This window comes from Piliocolobus tephrosceles, chromosome 4 (assembly GCF_002776525.5).
Source record: "Piliocolobus tephrosceles isolate RC106 chromosome 4, ASM277652v3, whole genome shotgun sequence".
In the NCBI taxonomy this organism is placed as follows: Eukaryota; Metazoa; Chordata; class Mammalia; order Primates; family Cercopithecidae; genus Piliocolobus; species Piliocolobus tephrosceles.
In genome coordinates, this window is record NC_045437.1 from 107781008 (window position 1) to 107801761 (window position 20754).

Genomic DNA, 20754 nt, shown 5'->3' on the forward strand with positions numbered 1-20754 from the left:
AAAGAACTAGAAAAAGAAGTCTTCATAGAGAGGTTCTTTCAATGGAAAAGAATTTGCTTCCTGACAATGATCTTCATAGAAGGTTAATATGCTTAAGCATATTGAGAATTCATTGAATGTCTATTACATGTAGTACAGAAGACAGCCCTATTGTGGTTATGATGATGACCATTAGCTTAAGAAAAATTGCCTTTCATGATGAATTTGTATGTGGCAGAGCTTGTCATAGTCTACCCCTTTTAGTGGCTGTTTGGAAGCTCAGAATTCACTTTTGAGATCAATTGTTGTAATTCTCCAGTTTTTAGTAATGTTTTTCTATAGTCTTCCCTGCACCTGATTCTAACCACCTTATTCCTTTGTTTCATTCTCTTGTCTCACCTTGACTGTTTTTTTTACCTTTTGGTACCAATGTATTTATTGCAAATCACTTCAAATGCTACTGGAAAGGTAAATAGTGAACAAATGAACTGCTATAAAACATTACCTACTTTTAAAGAACTCACAATCTAATAGAGAGATAAGGTTGAAAAGCATTATGGAAATGTTAAGTAATCTATAGAAGTCATAGAAAGAAGTCAAAAATAGATATGGCTTACAGGATAATGAGGTCGCATCCGGGTAGGAGACCACTTTTGGAGACATCAAATAAGATGAACATGGAAAGACATGAAAATCTAACATCTCAGATTGGGAAGAAGAAAGCCCAGAGCATGTTTAGAGCATATTACCTTCAGATACCATTTGCTGGAAGCCTAGGAGAATCAAGGAAATAAGGCTGGAAAGACAGCCTGGAGCCAATGCAGGAAGGATAATTGTAAATCTCCAAACAACCTTAAGTAGGTTGTTTTGCCATAACTTTTTGAGCAGAAAAGTAATATAATCCAGATGATCTAAGAGGTCACATAATTACAGACAAGGAAATTGCAGGCAACAGGAACACGTGTTTAGCAATGTTTTAACAGATAAAGAGACACCTAGGATGCCTTAGGAGGAGACACTCTGCCTACCTCATCTCAACAAAGACTCTACATAGATCATAGACACAAGGGGTTTTTAAAGGAGAAAACAAAAGAAGGGAGGCAGCCTGGTTATACCTCCAGAAGAATGCAAGTCAAACCTCAGTGCAGGCTGCTTTCTGCTGTTCTTGCCCCCATCAGCAATCAAGAAATGAAGCTGAAGGTTCTAGTGGGCACTCACATTCTCTGGCCCTACAGCAAGCCACTAGAGGGGAAGGCATGTGACGTGAGGGTGACAGAAGCAGCCACCATGCCCTTTCCTTTGTCTCTTGGAGCTATCCAGCCCAGTGAAGAAATCTGGGTTTAGCTCATGTCTGCCTATGCAATGTCCAGCTGCCAACCAGAATCATCTCTGATGTCACAACAGATGAATCAGATTTTGACATCATCCCACAATACCCTGAGGAGTTGGTGATGGGGGAAGAATGGACTTCTTTTTCAATGAATGCTGTGGTGACTTGAGTACAACACATGAAGCATTCCAGAAAAGGGCCACTTTTGAAGTCAGCGGTGAATCAGAGGTTTTCTGACCCTCTCCAGTGCCTTCTATGAAAAAGAGTTCAAATCTGGCTTCAGTTTGTCCCTTACGCTTTTCCGGAATCCCTCGACATTCCCTGCTCTTTTCCCGGGCACCGTATGGCCTGTGACATTTGCTGGGACTCACACACGGCGTCCAACCTCCTTGCTCCGAGCGATGACTCCTAGGAACTTCCCAAGTACCAGAGCGATGCAGGCTCTGACACGCGAGGGCGGGGGGCGGGGTGGGGGTGGGGGATGAACGGGGAAGCGGAAGGGAAGAAGAGAGAGAGGGGACCTGGGTGTAGAGAGGGCCCAGGGCAGTATGAGCCAAGCTAGGGTGGAGCAAGGGGTTCGTCTCAGCAACGTGATCGGTTCAGCCTTTCCCTCCCTTCAACGCTCCAGTGGTGCTGCTGGAACTCGGAAGACTGCTAGACAGACATCCTCTAGGGCGCTCTTCCTGACTGTGCTTTTAAGCACTCTTTTCTGGATCAACAATAGTTTGCTAGTACAAATCCAAGCCCACCATCTCGTTGCTTCTCCTGTCTCTAACACCTGTGCCCGCGCTCAGGCCCCAGGTGACAGACGTTTTCCAGTCTACACTGCGCGGGGCTAAGCCTCTGGGAGGCAGAGCTCACGAAAGCATGCGCCCTCTCTGGGAAAGCTGAGCTCAGGGCAGCATCCTCTCCGTGCCCTCACCGCTGCGCACCCAGCAGCGCCATCTCCTCAGGTTTAACGCTGGCTTTAAGAGTGGGACTGTGAAGGTGGCTGGGCACTGGAATTTGTGGTTTTAAAAGTTGTTGACACCTACTAGAAAGTGCTAGAGGACCTTTCAGCCCCTAAGGTACCCCTAGTCACCAAGAGTAGGCGCTTTTCCTGAAATTGATATGAGAATTTGAAAAGTAGGATTTTTGAGAACAAGGCACATCAGATCTTTCCCCATTTATTTCAACCTGTTATCGTTCCTGCCCCTAAGGTTCTGGTCACGGTTGCACATTTAATGCTTTCACATGGAAGTGCTGTTGAAGACTGAGACTGCACCCACCCTCCAAAGCATCCCGTAAGTAAGCACAGTTTCTTACTAGCCAAGGAGAAGGGAAAGCATTAGTTGAAAGCAGCCACACGAAATTCTCAAAGATGTTCAGGATGCATGGGACAGTATGCAAGGACTCCAAATCCTTACAGTGGCTGCTGGTTTCAGAAGGTGTTTCTCCCAAATAATAGAAAGGATTGGTCACTGAAACACCCTGTGGGAGAAAGACACTGGTATCTATTTCTTAAAGGACATTAACACATATAAAGAGTTTAAGGCAAAGTAAAAAGGAGGAAGGTGAGGGAAATTCCTGATGACTTTACTAATGTTAAAATTCCATAGATTTAGCTACTCCTTTTTTTTTTCCTTTCACATCATCAATTCAGAATTCTATAAAGGAAGAGAATGACATGGTAGAAAATCATTGGCCTAGGAGGAAAGAGCCCGTAGGCGTTTAGGTGTTATATATCTGCAGCCAGAATGCTCTGGAGCATCAGGGAGACTCCAACTTAAGACAACATCATGGGTGAATAAGGGCTTCCTGGGGACTGGAAATGAGAGGAAAACCTGGTGCTTGAGTACTGGCCCCTAAGGCAGGCCTTACAGATCTAGAGACAATTCAGCCTTGGTGGGAAGAGTTTAGTGTGAAACTGGGGTGGAATTGGGTTTCCACGTATATTCCCTTTTGCCTTACTATGTGTTCTGTCAGTTTCTTTCAGGAAATTCTTCATCTTTCAACTTGTAGGGCTGGTGCTAACTTATGACTTCACTAACTGTGACTTTGAGAAGATTGAAGCAAACTATCTCAGTACTATTTCTAAAGACCTGATTACATATATGAGTGGGGTAAGTGAAGAAACTTTTTTAAAACGAATGTATTTTCATCAGAAGAGTAGGCATACACACAGTCTACAATTTAACTTTGAAGGAAAGAAAAATAATTTAGAAAAAATCATGGCCCCACATTTTGTCAAGAATTCTTACAAGTGGCATCTAAAATGATTATCTAGAAACTGGCACATTCTAAGTGTGCAGATGCTGAGGAGGAGCAGGTATTGATAGGAGCATGCATCAAGGATGTCTATCCTCTGCTAAAGTGCTGCTCTGACTATGCTGTAAAAAGACAGCAGGGGAAAAGAGCTTAAGAAAGAGGAGTAAAAGAGAGATAATTCTCATGAGCTAAACTTTAAGGATTGATGTTGTGCTCCAGGTCTCTCCAGTGTTTTAGATGTTTCAGGATGCTACTTATTACAGAATATGGTGTACTTGGAATTTTTTAACATAGAGTAGTAATCATTTTCCTGATTAACCTAATTTCTAGATAGAGTTTGCATTCATGAATAGCCACAGTACAGATGTGGACATCCAAAGAATGGCATTATTACTCACCAGCAGAGTGCTATGTGCAGTCGTGGCTTGAGGGAAAGGAGCAGGAGGTCTCCCTCTGAGACCTGAACCTTTTGGTGTGGTTTTAAGCACTAGCCAGAACTATCTAAAGACTATTTCACTGCCTTGTCAATGACATAGGAAACAGGTACCTGAGTGGAAACTGTTTTCAGAGCACCTTTAAAGCCTGGGAGCAAAGGGTGGAGGGATGATTTTCCTTGTGGACTTAAAAGTCTTTACCCTCCTTGTCGTATTTCTCTTTCTTCCAGACCAAAAGTACCGACTTCAACAACACTGTCTCCTGTAGCAATCGGGTGAGTAGAGACGTCAGTGCTGCTGCCTTTCTCCAAGGAGACGCCAGGCATTTTGGAGAGGGAGTATCCTGCGATGTGCAGAACCCTGACAGGTGCCTGGGCTCCGGGACGCCGCCGCCAGGGATAGGGGACAGCTGCGCCCGGCTTGGGACAACACTTCTGTTCCAATTTAGGGAAAGGAAATCTCTATCCGGAGGAAAGGCAAATTGGGAACTGGGATGAGGGAACTTTGTCGGGGCACCACCTGCGGGGGTCCGGCGCTCCGCGCTTGGGCTCGGGTTTTTGGCAGCCTCCGCCCCCTGGAGACTTGGGCGGAGAGAGCGTGGGTGACAGTCTTTTCGCGACCGGTGCCCTCCGCCACCCTCGCCACGCCCCTGCTCCCCTGCGGTTGGTTCTTCCTTGCTCTACTCAACCGTGACCTCTTCGCTGTTACTCTCGACTTGTGCACCCGCTTCTCCCCGACCTTCCTCCGCTCGCCTTTCACTCAATTCTCACCAACTTTCTCTCTCTTCTTTTTTTCTTTCTGGTGTTTTCTCCTTTTCTCGTAAACTTTGCCGCCTATGAGCAGCCACACTGCCTTACTGAAATCCAGAGCCTAACCTTCAGTCCCATCCCCGGCTGCGCGTCGCTCACCAAGGAAATGTTCGCCATGAAAACTAAGGCTACCCTCGCTCTCTGGTGCCCAGGCTATTCGGAAACTCAGGTAAGCCCGAAGCCTCAGACGCTTGCTTTGTACCTTGGGACTAACCTCAAATTAAACTGGGGCTTTTGTGCAGAAGTCGTTCTCTGATTTTTATTTAGGTTTTATCTTTCGAAGAGCAAACGAGCCGGGTAAAAGTAGTAGGATGTCAATTAGACCCACGCTGATACCCGGACTCAAACTCACCTATTTCTAGGGTTCTGATACTGTTTTGGCTGAATTATGGTTCTAAACCTTAGGGCAATGTTTCAAGGTGTGTTGAGTGAGCCTCCTATATCAGAATGTTTTGGTTGCTGGAGCATAAGAGTATGGCTGTTAAAAATGCCAATTCCCGGGGACTCAACCCAGACCTTCAACATCAAAATCTCAAGTTATGGGGCTCCTTAAGAGATTCTTGTCCAGTCCAAAGTTTGAGCAACACAGCTTGTTCTAATCACTTAATTATTGTGTGCTTATTTACTAAAATGTTACATTATACATAAAATCTCTATCCTATGTTTGCTTAATTGCTTGTATGGATGCTGTTGCTGTCTCTTTACATATTTTTGCACAGGTAGTTATCTGCATTTGAATGCTTGTGTAGCATTAAATATGGACATAGTGTAGTGGAAAGTTAGGCGTAGGAACTCTGGAGACAACCTGCCTGACTTTGAATCCTGGCCCTATAACTTCTGTGAAGACTTAGTTAAATTACTTAGCCTCTGTGTACTGTAGCTTCATGGGTAAAGTAAGTATCATATCAGTTAGTCTTATATAGGTTGTTTATGAGGATTAAATTAGTCAATACATGTAAATGCAGTTGGAACAGTGCCTGGCACACAACAGGCACTCAATATGTATTTCACTCAGCAAGTAGAGAATTTATCTTCAGGATGACAAGTTTAAGAAACAGAGAGTGACAAGTGCAGATATGTATGATTGCTCCTTATTAATCTAGTAGACTTTATATGTCTGCAATCTAGGTAGATGGACAAGACTGCTTTTTTTTTTTTGACAGTCTCACTCTGTCACCTAGGCTGGAATGCAGTGGCACAATCTCAGCTCACTGCAACCTCCACCTCCTGGGTTCAAGTGATTCTCCTGCCTCAGCCTCCCCAGTAGCTGGAACTATAGGCACATTCCACCACGCCTGGCTAATTTATGTATTTTTAGTAGAGACAGGGTTTCACCATATTGGCCAGGCTGGTCTTGAATTCCTGACCTTGTGATCTGCCCACCTTGGCCTCCCAAAGTGCTGGGATTACAGGCGTGAACCACCATGCCCGGCCAAGACTGTCACTTTTTAGAGACTGAGGATTGAAGCCATAGGGCTGATGTGGGTTGAGCTTGAATTAGAAACTCAATACCAGACAGCCATATGAGAAATCTATTTGGCTTCATGCCTTCTTATGAAGGAGTGACTGGCAAATCTACAGATGGCCACAATAAAATTCATTCAAATAAGAGCACAAACAAAAAACTAGATAAAGTTCTTGGACAGCATGTGAGAAAGGGAGAGTCTGAAGAAATTTATTTCAGTCATCTCTCAAGCCCAAATGGAGAGTCTAAGACTAATAATAGTTATGATTTTGTAGATTTTTGTAAGATTTGTGCTTAATAACCCTGTGACTTCTGCATACCATGTGTCTAGGAGACCCAGTGTACTACTCAAAGGTAATTCAGATAAAGTTATATGCTGGAATCCTCTTTAAAATAAGCCTTCAGATGTCTGTGGCACATCTAGACAGTAAGGCAGGGGAGGGGGAAGGATGGGGAGCAGGAGCATGCATTTTGGGTTCAAAAAAGAGATTAGGTTTACTGAATTACATCTATAAGGAGGTATAAGATAGCTCTTACCCATGAGGAACTTGAGATCTTGTCGGGGAGATCTTGAAATCAGCAATTTATTCATTTACTTAATCACTCAACAAATATTCAGTGTTTCCTATGATTAAGACTCAGTGCTATGGGGAATACCTATGATGCAATATAAAGAAAAGCATGTTAAGTGAGAGCCAAGTTAAATGACACATACTCTTAAGCACTGGAAGACTTTCCAAAACCAAGGTCTGAGTAAATAGTGGAGGCTTTTTGAAGGAGGCGGTGGTTGGCCTTGAAGCAAAAGTAGGTGGGTAGAGAAACAGGAATTCATTCCCCTGGAGAAGGCACATACTAGCACATAGTAAGCAGGTGCTTTGGAGATACACTGAAAGATGGATTTGCATAGAGAAGGCAATAAAACCTGCACTCAACAGTTACTAAAGATAGTGAAAAGTAATTTTGACTATTGATTCTCATATTCTACAGATAAATGCTACTCAGGCAATGAAGAAGAGGAGAAAAAGGAAAGTCACAACCAATAAATGTCTGGAACAAGTGTCACAATTACTAGGATTGTGGCGTCGCTTCATTCGAACTTTACTGAAAAAACAGTAAATCATCTTTATTATGGTCATATTTCAGAGCACCAAAATAAATCATCTTTATTAAGTAGATGAAACATTAACTCTAACTGTGACACAGAAGATCACAAATAGTTATCTTTTAATTACAGAAGAGTTTCTTAACTTATTTTTCTAAGTTTTTATTGTTTAATATAAATTTATAATGCAGGGGAAGTATTATTCCTCAAATGTTGAGGGAAGCTTCCATAACATTGATGACTGGCTTCATGGCAGTAATTCTCAGCCATAATTGCATAAGCATTACTCAAGAGGAAAATCCAAAAGTGTAGCAGGAGAACTCTTTTCCTTGAAAGAGGAAAAATATTGAACTAAATGATAGCACCTAAATTTACGTTTAAAAGGCAGACACTCCTTCTACATGTAATGACACTTCTTGTGTTAAACTAAAAATTTACAAGAGCAGAAAATGAAAGCAAATGGGGTTTCACAAATAGCTGTAAATATAGTGAAGCAATTTGAAATAATTTTCAAGCAAAATATTGTGAAAGTATTCTAAGCCAAGTTTTAAATATTATCTAACAGACAAGAGTGGTATATAATAAGTAGATCCTGAGAAGTACCTTTGCCACAGCTACTATAAATATATATAGAGAGAATGTACTTTAATTTATTTTGTGAATGCTTTTGAAAATGTATATGTTCCTTTGTAATTGACATTATATATTTCTTAATAAAATAATTCCCAAATTTGTTTCTTACGAATCATCTTTCAAATCTAGTTAGTAGACAATTTGCACACATACTTTTCTAAAGGACATTATTTTTCTTCAGGTTTTTACCTCTACTTATCCTTAGAGTCCATTGACTGCTCCCCTTTATACCTGTTGGCCCTGCCTATAGGAGAGAATATTTGGAGATAGGCAGCTTCAGGATGCATTGCAGTCCTCCTTTTCTTAAATTATGTCACTAGTCTTTTCTTGTTTCCCCTCTTGAACTTTCCTCACACCTGGAAGAAACAAAGTAGGCAAAAGTGAACAGGGGATGTCAAATCTATTCTTGAATTCCCACTGCAAGCTAGAGCCATCGGCACCCTCTCACTCACTTTCCACTCAGAATCCTCCAAACACCAGTGGGAAGGGCAACCCTGGCCATAGAACCTAGACCAAAATAGAGCACATGGGAATGCACTGATTTTTCCTAGGAGTAGACATGCTCCTCTACTACTCCCCTGAGGGTTAGTTGGGGCTAAACCATGACAGAAGGGGGGAAGTTCAATGTCCTTAAATCCATCTTACCTACCAACAGGTAAGAGGAAGCTTACATTATATGTCCAGTAAGCATTTAAAGGGCACTCACTGTGGAACAAGCCTTCAGCCAAACACTGGGGATAGAAAAGTAAGACTCAGCCTTTTTCCAGAGAAGCTCGGGATGTAGCTGAATAGGCAGTTTCTTTTGTACTGAGGAAAATCAAGACATGCTTGCTTTCTAAAAATCTTCCTCTGAAGACCTGACCCAAGCCCTTAAATGCCATTATAAGAAAAATTGAGAAATTTCTTTAAGTCTACTAACTCCATTTTAGTAGGGATTCACTGACTAGATTTTACTGAACTATGAAAATAAATACACACAATTTTTCACAAAATTTTGGGCCCAATTCCCCTAAAAGAATTGAGGATTAGGGAGAAAGGAGACAACTCAAAGTCATCCCATTAAGTGCAGTTTCTTTGAATCTTCTGCTTTATCTTTAAAAAACTGTATAATTTATATATTTTATTCTATGTATTCCATAGATGTCTTAATATAAGATTACTCATTTAAATTACATTGTCAATTAAAAGGAATGGGCAAGAGGATGCATCATATTAATTTAGTAAGAACTTTCCCAAATGTTGTAACAATGTGGATCATATATCTCTGTTTTTTAAATGTACTCAGGCTTTCTTGGTGGACTAGTATAGTATACAGTCAGTTATGTCAATGTTTCATGGTCAATAAAAGGAAGTTGCAAATTCTGATTTAAGCATATAAAGTTGGATATACTCATATTGAGACGACATGGTTAGTTATGCTATTTATATAATCTATATTCTCACTTTTGTCTCCTTCATTCAGAGGCTAAGACTGCTGTATGAAAGTCTACTGCTGGCCATGCGTGGTGGCTTACGCCTGTAATCCCAGCACTTTGGGAGGCCAAGGTGGGCAGACTGCAAGGTCAGGAGATCAAGACCATCCTGGCTAACAGGGTGAAACCCCGTCTCTACTAAAAATACAAAAAATTAGCTAGGCATGGTGGCGGGCGCCTGTAGTCCCAGCTATTCGGGAGGCTAAGGCAGGAGAATGGTGTGAACCCAGGAGCCGGAGCTTGCAGTGAGCTGAGATTGGGCCACTGCACTCCAGCCTGGGTGATAGAGCAAGACTCCATCTCAAAAAAAAAAAAAAAAAAAAAAAAAAACACAAGAAAGTCTACTGCTGATATAATTCTTTATTTATTTGTATCCATAAAGTTTTGCTTTCTTGTTGCTGATACTATTTTTATCCAATGCCTAAAAAATCAATGGAGCCACTGATTGATAATTGTACCCTTACCATTACAACATTTCTACATCTTATTTGCCAAGTAATCTATGCTCTCTATTAAACTCTTTCTGGGTCTCTTTGCTTTTGATATTTCTTATACATACCATGTAATTTTAGTGTGTGGAGGTGGGGAGCAAGAGGTTTGCAGGAGAGGGAGTGGATGAATTCCAAACTAAGGCATGTTTACTTTTAGTGCTGTTGCTGCATTTTTATGTTTTCTATTTTCATAGTTCCATATTATTTGTATAATTTTAACCTAAAAACAGGTCTTTACATTTATTCCTTTTAACCATTTCTTATTGGTTTTTGTCCTATCCCCTCAGCATGTTGATATCTTGAGAGTTTGGATCTTGGTTCTATTATTACATAACTCTCCCTCATAGGCTTTCTATTGCTTAATTCAGTTTTTGAAAAAAGGTTGACCAAGACAGGGCTAAGCCCCTCCTTATACCGTCAAAGGAGGCAACTCTATATGCTGGTAAAGTTATTTGTCAATGTTCTTTGTTAAAAAAGAAAAAAAAAAAGCTCCTTTAACTTTTAAGAATCACATATCAATTTTTCATTCTATCCATATCAAAATAAAGGTGAGGGGAAATTTATCAAATGCTTTACTGAAGTCAAAACCCATATCAAACCTACAGATCAAATAAATTTATCAAAAAATGGGAGTTTTAAAATATTTCAATTATATTCCTTTCTAAATCTTACAAGCCAAGTCTCTGAGAATTATACCAGACAATAACACTAAACTGATTGAGATTTTTAGTATTCTCTCCTTTTTATTATTCAAAAGTACTAGGTTTTTTCAAATGTTTTTGTTCTAGCTGTAGCTTTAAGAATATGTGTTGACTTTCATCTGGCATTGTACTTTGTAAATACACCTATACTTCTTGATACCCAGTATTTACAGATTTCCAAATAATACAGTTTCACTGATGATTATCATGCAAAAGTTATTTATGTCTAAACACAAAGGATAATAGCTCATAAACAAAGTTAATTGAAAATTGAATTTCTTGAGTCTCTGGTCCTACATTTCTAAAATAAGGTGATGCTTCCTACATTATAGGGTTATTATTAGAAATAAAGTACATTATAAAGTCCTTGGCAAATGGTAAGGAAAATACTTTAAATTTAGTTATGTGAATGCCTATTTGTAACCATTATAAAGATTAGGAATAAAGACTGTTACAGAGCCTGTCAGATAACTTTATTTTTAGTTTTCTGTCTAGAACTGCTTTGTGGCAATAGAAAGAAAGTTGAAAAGTTTAAGCACACAGTTACTGACAGCCTGGCAATTTTGAACTCTACCAAGATAGCAGAGTTCATAAGACAGAGTACCTCAGGTGAGAGATGCACAGAGAAAGAAGCTCAGAGACCTGTAGGGATATCTCTTGCATATTAGCTGAGTACTTTTAGCTGAGTACTTTTAGCTGAGTACTTTTCAGTACATGGCTGAAAACTCACATGGCTATGAGAAAACTACCCAATACTAGGGAAAGAGTCATTTGAAAGGTTAGAGGGAATAGTTCCCATTACTTACCCAACGCAAGGAAAATTGCCTATTTTCATCAACTAGAATGGAATATCTCACAACTAATTAGGCACTGGGTTGAGCACTCAGGAGAGTCTTACTTTAGCAATAAATAATACTTAGCCCAAGGCTAATTGCTGCAATAATCCTGCATTAGAAATCTTAAAAGTAAGACTTGAAAGAATCAAACTGTTTCCAAGTAAGTTAGCTGCATCCTACAATAAACTTCAAGAATATCTGTAGAAATAAAAAATACCCAGGACCCAAAAAGAAAAAATTCACAATATTTTGCATACAATTAAAGATTATTAGACATGAAAAAAGTGAGAAAATACAACACATGATGAGGGGAAAAAGTGAAACTGATTCAGAGCTAACATCGAAGTTAAAATTAGCAGACAAGGACATTAAAATGGTTATTGTAACTATATTCAGTATGTTCAAAAAGTTAAATATAGACACAGAAAACATAAAGAAAATCCCAGTCCAACTTCTAGATATGAAATCTGTAATGTGTGAAATGAAATGCACAGTGAATGGTAATCATGAGAGATTAGATGCTGCAAAATATAAGATTAGTAAACTTGAAGACATATGAAGGGAAACTATCCAAAATAAAACACAGAAGGAAAACCATAACTTAAAAATGAAAAGACCATCAGTGAGCTGTGAAACAACTGCAAGTGCCTAATATACATGTAATAAGTCCCTTATGCAATGAAGAGGTACAGAAAAAAAAATTGGAAGAAACATGGTAAATTACCAAACTATAAAAATTCTAAACCCACAGTTCCAAGAAGCTCAATGAAGCACAAGAAACAAATAAAACTACATTAATGCCCATCATAATTGAATTGCTCAAAACCAGAAAATCTTAAAAGCAGCCAATAGAACTGTAAAGACCTTCAGCATGTCCTTCTTAGAATTTCCTCTCCAGAGCACTTCGACCCTTTCTCCTGTACTTCGTATATAGTATTTCATGAACAATATCATGATATAAGTAGAAACAAATTTTACATTGATTAGCCTTAATTATTGATTTCTACCTGTTAGCTTCTGTTTAAGTAGGAGGGTGGGAAGATTCTTTTCCATTCTCCACTATTCTTGAAGTAAAGACAAGGATTGTCATAAATGAAACCAACACTTACTGAGTAGTTTCATCAGTTGTTTTTTCTTATACTACCTTATGAAATCTTTGTAACAATCCTGTGAGCTATGTGCTATCCCCATGTTATAGATGCAAGAAAAGGCTCTGAGTAAAATATCCAGTGTAGCAAAACCAGTATGTGTAATATCTGGCTGATTCCAAAGTGCACACTTTCCATTACTTGAGATTAAAGTTTGAGATTTTAAAATAAAAAATGCCTTCTACTAAGTGGAAATTATCCTCATTACATAACTAATAGATATTGTAGTTGTCTCCTCAACATGGATTCTACCACTTCTTAATTTTGCATCTATTTCCCCATCCACCAGAGGGCTTTAGGGATTAATCCCAGCTCCTGGGGTGGATCTGGATTAGTCTAACCTAGTCTGGGTGTCCCAATATCCTTGCTTGGAGTTAATAGAGGTAACGAGGCTAATATTGATAAGCATATTGATAAGCAAGTACCTTGACTCCAGTCTTATTCAGGATAAACATATGGGCACATTTGGTGATGAACAATAAGCATAAGGTTTTGCGGGGAAACTCTGAAAATATGTTTCCTCACTTAAAAAAAAAAAAAAAAAAAAAAGTAGAGTGATAGTCTTCCCCTCTCATGAGATACAAAGAAGCATGCAGTGGCAATTACAATTAGCAATTATCCCAAACCCAGGATTGAGATGAAGCCGTGAATGGCAGAGAAATAAGATGGGAAGAGCCTGAAGTTTTAAATATATAATTACACAAGTAGATTAATCAACCTTGCCCTCACCCTCCTTTTGATTTCCCATTCTGTGAGCTACTTAAGTAAAGGTTTTGTTTTTGTTTTTCTGTATGGGTAGTTATTGTTTCTTACTGATTAATGCTACAACTTACCTGAATGCCAAGACAAGGCAAATCAATCTTGATTTAATTTGAAGTGGGAATAAAGGATGAGCAAGATGAAGGTAGGCCCCAATATCTTTTTTTTTTTTTTAATTATACTTTAAGTTCTAGGGTACATGTGCATAACGTGCAGGTTTGTTACATATGTATATATGTGCCATGTTGGTGTGCTGCACCCATCAACTCGTCAGCACCCATCAATTCATCATTTATATCAGGTATAACTCCCCAATGCAATCCCTCTCCCCTCCCCCTCCCCCATGATAGGCCCCATTGTGTGATGTTCCCCTTCCCGAGTCCAAGTGACCTCATTGTTCAGTTCCCACCTATGAGTGAGAACATGCGGTGTTTGGTTTTCTCTTCTTGTAATAGTTTGCTATTGCGGCACTGTTCACAATAGCAAAGACTTGGAATCAACCCAAATGTCCATCAGTGACAGACTGAATTAAGAAAATGTGGCACATATACACCATGGAATACTATGCAGCCATAAAAAACGATGAGTTTGCGTCCTTTGTAGGGACATGGATGCAGCTGGAAACCATCATTCGTAGGCCCCAATATCTTAGGGAACAAGCCAAAACTTGTGACTGGGATAGTAGGGATACAGGAAAAGTACACATGTAAAGAGTATGCCATCCTTTGGCATATTTCACATTGTTCCCTGCTGTGACTTGAATATGTATCCTATCCAAAATTCAGGTTGAAGCTTAAATCCCCATCGTATTGGGGGAAGTGATTAAATCCCGAGGGTTCCACCCTCATGAATGGATTAGTTCCTTATAAAAAGGGTGGAGGAAGCTAGCCTAGTCTCTTCTGTTCTTCCCATCTTCCACCATGTGAGAACACAATGTTCACCCTCCTTTGCCCTTTCTGTCGTTTCTGCTATGTGATGACACCTAGAGAGTGCTATGTATGAGCAACATACTTTCACCAGACACCAAACCTACCGGCACCTAGATTTTGGACTTCCCAGCCTCCAGAACTGTGAGAAATAATTTCTGTTGTTTACAAATCCCCCAGTCTCAGGCATTTTGTTATAGCAGCACAAATGGGCTAAGAAACTTTCTATAAACAACTCTCATGTCAAGAGATTATTGCCTTGGCAACTGAAGCTGAGATGCCACTTTTCAAGATGGTGCTCATAAATGCAGTATTTGTATGCCTCTATACCCTTTCCTCTTCTACTCTCTCTTCTGCTAGCTATTCTTCTTGTGTGGAAGAGAGTGGCAGGACATTGTAAATTGTATTGAGAATGAACTTAGATTGTTTTTGGAGCAGATATGTTAGATATAAAATTTATGGAATGAATCAGGGTATCAAATGGATGTGGAGTTTGAGGAAGATTTAGTAATATCTTAAGAGTGTAGCCCATACTTTATGTTGGTACAATATCTAGCACATAATAGTTCTCAATAGATATGCTGAGTAAAGGAATGAAGGAATTAAAATGAATTAAACGTTAAATACGTGTTTCCCAAGAATAAACTGTTTTAAAGTCCATCACGAGTCAGAAACCGAATTGGCAGCAGCAACTATCAGATAAACTATCTGATTTCTGCCACCTGCTCTGTGCAAAAGGAAAAGGAAACTATCAGTCAATGTCATTGCAACCTATCATTATTCTTCACAGCTTCCTTTTTTTGAGATGGAGTCTTGCTCTGTTGCCCAGGCTATAGTGCAGTGGTGCAATTTTGGCTCACTGCAACCTCTGCCTACCAGGTTCAAGCGGTTCTCCTGCCTCGGCCTTCCTAGTATGTGGGACTACAGGCACATGCCACCACACCTGGCTAATTATTTTTTGTATTTTTAGTAGAGATGGGGTTTCACCATGTTAACCAGTATGGTCTCAATCTCCTGACCTCATGATCCACCCACCTTGGCCTCCCAAAGTGCTGGGATTATAGGCATGAGTTACCGTGCCTGGCCCATAGTTTCTTTTTAAACAACTCTACCCCTTCTTTTCCCCCAAAAAATGCAAAATAAAAATTAAACTTGCATTTATTCAATCATCAAACATCCACTGAGCCTTTATTCTGTATCATCCTTGGGCACACAACTAAGAACATGAATAATTTGGAAACCTGAACATCATACTAGAGGATATTTGTCATTTGTGAACCTGTGACCCAGTCCTCACTTTCTGTAATGCAGCTTTAATACTTCTATAAAGAAAAACAAACGATATATTTTTATTTTTAGATGCTAATTTTCACATATTTCTCCAAAATTCACATAGATTTTCACTAGGTTGTAATTAGAAGACAAACAAATACCAAATCTCACTGGCTAGCAACAACACTTAATTCTCACTCACATTACAAATTGGCAACCTCAAGTCAGCCGTAGGCTTTATCTACAGACCTTCTCATTTCAGGAACCAGGCTGAAAAAGCACCTCCTATTTGAGACATACCTTTCTCTTTTGGCAACAGAAGAGAGCAAGAGAGTTGGTAGAAACAGACAATGGCTCTTCAAGCATCTGCTGGGACTTGCTGAACATCATGTTTGCTCATATGCACTGGCCAAAGTAAGTCAAACGCTTCCTATTCCTGCTCCACCATGAAGGATTTGCTACAAGTCTTGGGCAAAGGACAGAGAGACACATCTTCTTACAGTAAGAAGTTTAAATATTGGAGACGCTAAAGTACACAGCTCATTACTTTGGGAGGGAACATGACTAACATAAAAAAAGAGAGAATATTCCACATTTTTAGCATTTTATTACTTAAATGTAGCTTCTTTTTTTTTTAAAAACAAATGTTTATTAAGCACCCCTTTTGTTCCAGATACTGTTCTGGGTGCTTGTTATGTATTAATGAACAAAACAGAAAAAAAAAAATTCTCTACCTTTATGGAGCTTACCCACTAAACTATTAAAATAAAATAAGCCTAATAAATAAGTGCATAGTACAGTGAGATGTTCTTTTCCCCTCTTTTTTAATTTAAATAACATTTACAAATAATTAGCAACTTGTTCACTTTTAAGTCATACCACAAACATGGCTCAAAATGTGCACTGCTATTGAGAAATCTGGGGTACAAGTGAAAGCACGAGTAAGTACAACATGTCAAGGACTAAATAACAAGCTCTCATTCTGTTAGCATCTGCTCCTTAATGATCTTAACATCCAAAGTGTTTGAGGCTCTGTGCCAAGAACTATAAAATAAATCAAGATTTTTTTTTGTTCAAGAATGTATGAGTCAGATATTCAAATTAGCTAACAAGTTACTTTTGTTTCATAATAAAATAATTACATTTTAGAACTGGAAGGAACCCAAGAGAGTACACTGATCTGTGTAGAGACAGACCCTCCTTATCCCTTTCAAGCACAAGTATATTTACATTAGTCACTCAACCCAAATCTGAATAGGCTGCCAAAACATTTTCATAAACGAAGCGAAATGGAAATAAAACAGTAAGATAAGAGGTTATTCCATATGTCAAACTTTGGTCCTGGGCTCTAAGGTCACCACTGTTTTAGTTACCGTTCACATGATCAGAGATTGTTCCCCAAACCTACATCTTGGTAAGGCAGTTGGCTCTGGAGGAGTGAGGTGTCTTGACACCCACTTCACTGGAATCAGTCTTGTTCAGCATCCTAATGCACTTAGCTCTAATGAACTGCCAAGACTCCCCTTTGCATTATGATGAGCTCCTCTTTAGAACCCCTACTGTCTGCTTTTTACAGCCAACCTCGAGGAATACTGACTTAATCCAGGGGTCCCAATAACATTTAATATTTATCTTCCTTTTCTGGGAGGAATCTACACTTATCCAAGTTGCCCAAGTGAGCAGTTCCCTTTCCCCAAATAATTAGTTCTACTCCCCAGAGTCTATGAGTGAATCCCTCTGTCACCTTTGAAATGTCCCATTATAGTTTTCATCTGTAAATATGTCAGTATGTATCCAAAAGATGAGGATCTTTACGTAATCATAATGCTACTATCACATGCAAAAATTAAACATAATTCCTTAATATAATCAGATATCCAATGTTTAAATTTTTCCAGTCTCATGTTTTTGTACATTTTAAAATAATTACAAGTTTAAATCGTTTCCATGTCCAAGGCGTCGATCTCTCCTCCACTCTCCTGGGCGTCGCGTTTCCCTCTTTGCTTCCCGCCCTTGCGGTTCCGTCGGAACCTAATGAGCTTCCTTCCGCCGCAAAAGAGCTGGAGAACAATGCTAGGCAAGATGCTGGAGACCTTGGCCAACGGAACCAAAGTCACGCCTCTCATGTGAGCTCTGGAGGGAGAACTTTATGTGTTGCACTGAGGGCAGTCTCCGGAAACGCGATTCGCAGCGGGCGCCGGAAGCGGTCTTCTGTCTGCAGCTCTAGCAGATGACTGTTTCCCTAGACACGCTGAAGGGACTGGATACGTGTTTTCCTTCAGGACCGGAGCAGAGCGGAGCCGGGATCGCGGCGGCAATGGAACGGGCCTCAGAAAGGCGCACGACCAGCGCGCTGTTTGCGGGGTTCCGGGTCTTGGGACTTTTCAGCAACGACATTCCACACGTGGTGCGGTTCAGCGCGCTCAAGCGCCGGTTCTATGTAACAACCTGCGTGGGCAAGAGTTTCCACACCTATGACGTGAGTGACTTCTTTCGTTGACTTCCCAGGAACCAGCCTCCTTGGCCCCTCTGTCCTGGAGCAATCCGGTTCACCCTTCCCATCTACCACGGGCTTCCCTTCTTTAACCCCTCCCTGTTCTATTAATATTTCGCCATCCGGTCACATCCACGTGCTGATTTAGCACTTGCAGTCCTCCTGGGGCAAGTTTCAGAGGCAGCCTAGCCAAGGGGAAACTGCTAGATAACCCCTCAGTTGTGTGGTAATAATACTTGTTCAGTGAATATTTATTGACCTTCCCTTGAAGGTGGAAACATAATTAAGAAAAACCTCTACCCCTTGCATTCTTAATGAGAGAGAAAAACATGCACGCTATTACGTTATTGGTGACACGAGGTGGGTTAGAAATTCACTTTAGGTAACATTGGGAGAACCGCAGATGGTGAGATTAATTACCGTTAGGGAAAGTATCTGGTAGCAATCAGTTATTTTCAACTAATGCAAAGTGTCTGGCACTGTCACTCTAAGCCTTGCAGCCGTTTCTTTCCAAGTTAGGTATCATTATACCGTAGCACCTTTATGTAAACTATAAAAGTAAGTTTCAGATAAATTATATCTGTATTCTACTTCCAAAGAAACCCTGTGGTGAGGAGAGTAACATATTTGCACATTTTATAAAGTTAACAATTTACTTACTGTGCATTGACATTTAGTCATAATAAAGATGGCTTTTAAGGTCTAGTCTAGTTCTAACACTGATGATACATTCGTAACATCATGGCATGTAAATGTTCTTTACCCAGACTGTACACTGCTCAGATTAACCAATGCATTGGGCTATGACCTCCGAAACAGAAAATACTTGGGAGTAAAAAGAAAAAAAAAAATGGAGCTAATGAACCTAAGTCACTAATTGGGTCTGCAAGTGCTCTATCTCATGACTATGGCTGTATATGCTGTCCCCAGTCAGACTTCCTACAGACCTACAGATTAGTTTCTTCTGCAGGGGAAACTAGACAAGTTGTGAATAGGTGGTGATAGTGATGGTAGCAGCTATCATGTATTGAGCAATTACTATATGACTGACCCCATTCTGTTTTACATAAATTTATTCCTTGAATCCTCATAACAATCCCATAAAGTAAATAAATACCTGTTTTACAGATGAAGAATTTGAGGCACAGGGAACTTCTTTTTCCAGGGTCATACAGCTGGGGTTAGTAGCCATGATTGGGGTCAGCAAATTACAGTCTGCAAGCCAGTCTAGCCCACTGCTTGGCTTTGTATGACCCAGGAGTTATGAATGATTTTGACATGTTTAAATGTTTGTGAGGGTAGGCTGGGGGTAGGGAGAAGGATATTTCATGACATGAAAACTATGTGCAAATCAAATTTCAGTACCTATAGATAAAAGTTTGATATACCCATGCACATTATTTATGTATTAAGTATGACTGTTTTCATGCTATGGTGGCAGAAGTTAGTAATTGCAACAGAGACCACATGCATTGCCTGAAAAGCCTAAAATATTTAATATTTGGCCTATTACAGAAAACATTTACCTACACTTTCCATTACCACTCCTGGTGAAATATAGTTGAAAATATAAACTTTCCTAGTAATGAAAATTAGGGTCAGTAAGTGTCTTTCTTACAAAGGACAGCATAGCAAATATACGTGTGAGGTTATATCTTACTCTTCAGGTGTTACGTTATTATGATTGTGTTTGTTAATGAAAATTTAACCTTTTTTCTTTTTTTAAACAGGTTCAGAAACTTAGTCTGGTTGCAGTAAGTAAGTATGGACTTTATTCTGAATTTATGCACATCTAAAAAGTTTTTTTTTATTTTGACATAAATTTGAGACTTACAGAACATATAAGGAAGCCAGGGTAACATGTATGTCTTATAAGCTTACATTATCAGCAACAAAAAAGAGTGGCAGGATAGAATCATGTTTTGCTTTCAGTTGTTACGTATCTTTATTTTCTTTAATCTGGAACGGTTCTTTAGACTTTCTTTGTGCTTGATGACATTGACACATGGACATTTTTGAAGAGTACAGGTTCATTTAGAATGTCCTTCAGTTTCAGATTTTTTGACATTTCTTCAGGATTAGATTCAGGTTGTACCTGAATCTAGGAGGAATCACGGTGAATTTTATCAGAAGGCACATACTGTTGGTTGATTCTGTTCCTGATAGTGATTGGTTAGGAGGCTCTATTTTAAAGTTAGGCCGGGCGTGGTGGCTCACGCCTGTAATCCCAGCACTTTGGGAGGCCGAGGCAGGTGGATCACGAGGTCAGGAGATCAAGACCATCCTGGCTAACACAGTGAAACCCCATCTCTACTAAAAATACAAAAAATTAACCAGGCGTGGTGGCAGGTGCCTGTAGTCCCAGCTACTCAGGCAACTGAGGCAGGAGAATTGCTTGGATCCGGGAGGTGAAGGTTGCAGTGAGCCAGATCGTGCCACTGCACTCCAGCCCAGGCAGTAGAGTGATACTCCATCTTAAAAAAAAAGAAAATTAAAAAAAAAATTAAGTTAGTGTTTTATCCTTTGTAACGAATAAGTATCTTTTGGTAATATGCACTGGGACTATGTAAATATCCTAATACTCTTCAAAGTTATTACCTGCTGCTTTTAGTATTTTATGATGATACTTGCCTGAATCAGTTATTAATATGATGGT

At 39.7% G+C, this 20754-nt stretch overlaps 2 protein-coding genes and 1 long non-coding RNA gene across 3 annotated transcripts in view; 2 read left to right on the plus strand and 1 right to left on the minus strand.

Annotated features, from left to right (window-relative positions):
• The first annotated feature begins 1438 nt into the window (after positions 1-1438).
• On the plus strand, positions 1439-8100 carry TSLP (thymic stromal lymphopoietin). The gene is made up of 5 exons (XM_023212292.1): positions 1439-2862; positions 3275-3411; positions 4221-4265; positions 4834-4968; positions 7252-8100. Exons 2-5 carry the CDS (start codon positions 3403-3405, stop codon positions 7378-7380), a joined length of 318 nt encoding a protein of 105 aa, XP_023068060.1. The 5' UTR covers positions 1439-2862; positions 3275-3402; the 3' UTR covers positions 7381-8100.
• On the minus strand, positions 8015-17650 carry LOC111542725. Its single transcript, XR_002731637.2, has 3 exons — positions 17535-17650; positions 15905-16070; positions 8015-8355 (listed from the first exon to the last, which is right to left on the minus strand). It is a non-coding gene; the product is annotated as an uncharacterized LOC111542725 (long non-coding RNA).
• Positions 17651-17755: 105 nt separating this feature from the next.
• Positions 17756-20754, plus strand: part of WDR36 (WD repeat domain 36) — a 37230-nt gene continuing 34231 nt past the window's right edge. Inside the window, exons 1-2 of the mRNA XM_023212266.1 lie at positions 17756-18083; positions 19829-19856. Coding sequence (XP_023068034.1) covers positions 17835-18083; positions 19829-19856 — 277 coding nt within the window. The 5' untranslated portion in view covers positions 17756-17834. The remainder of the gene's footprint in view (positions 18084-19828; positions 19857-20754) is intronic.

What these genes read in the sequence shown, in the direction of transcription:
- TSLP (XM_023212292.1), top strand. An exon ending in CTGTCTCCTGTAGCAATCGG is followed by an intron (nt 4,266 to 4,833) that starts GTGAGTAGAGAC and finishes GCCTATGAGCAG; the next exon opens with CCACACTGCCTTACTGAAAT. An exon ending in CAGGCTATTCGGAAACTCAG is followed by an intron (nt 4,969 to 7,251) that starts GTAAGCCCGAAG and finishes CATATTCTACAG; the next exon opens with ATAAATGCTACTCAGGCAAT.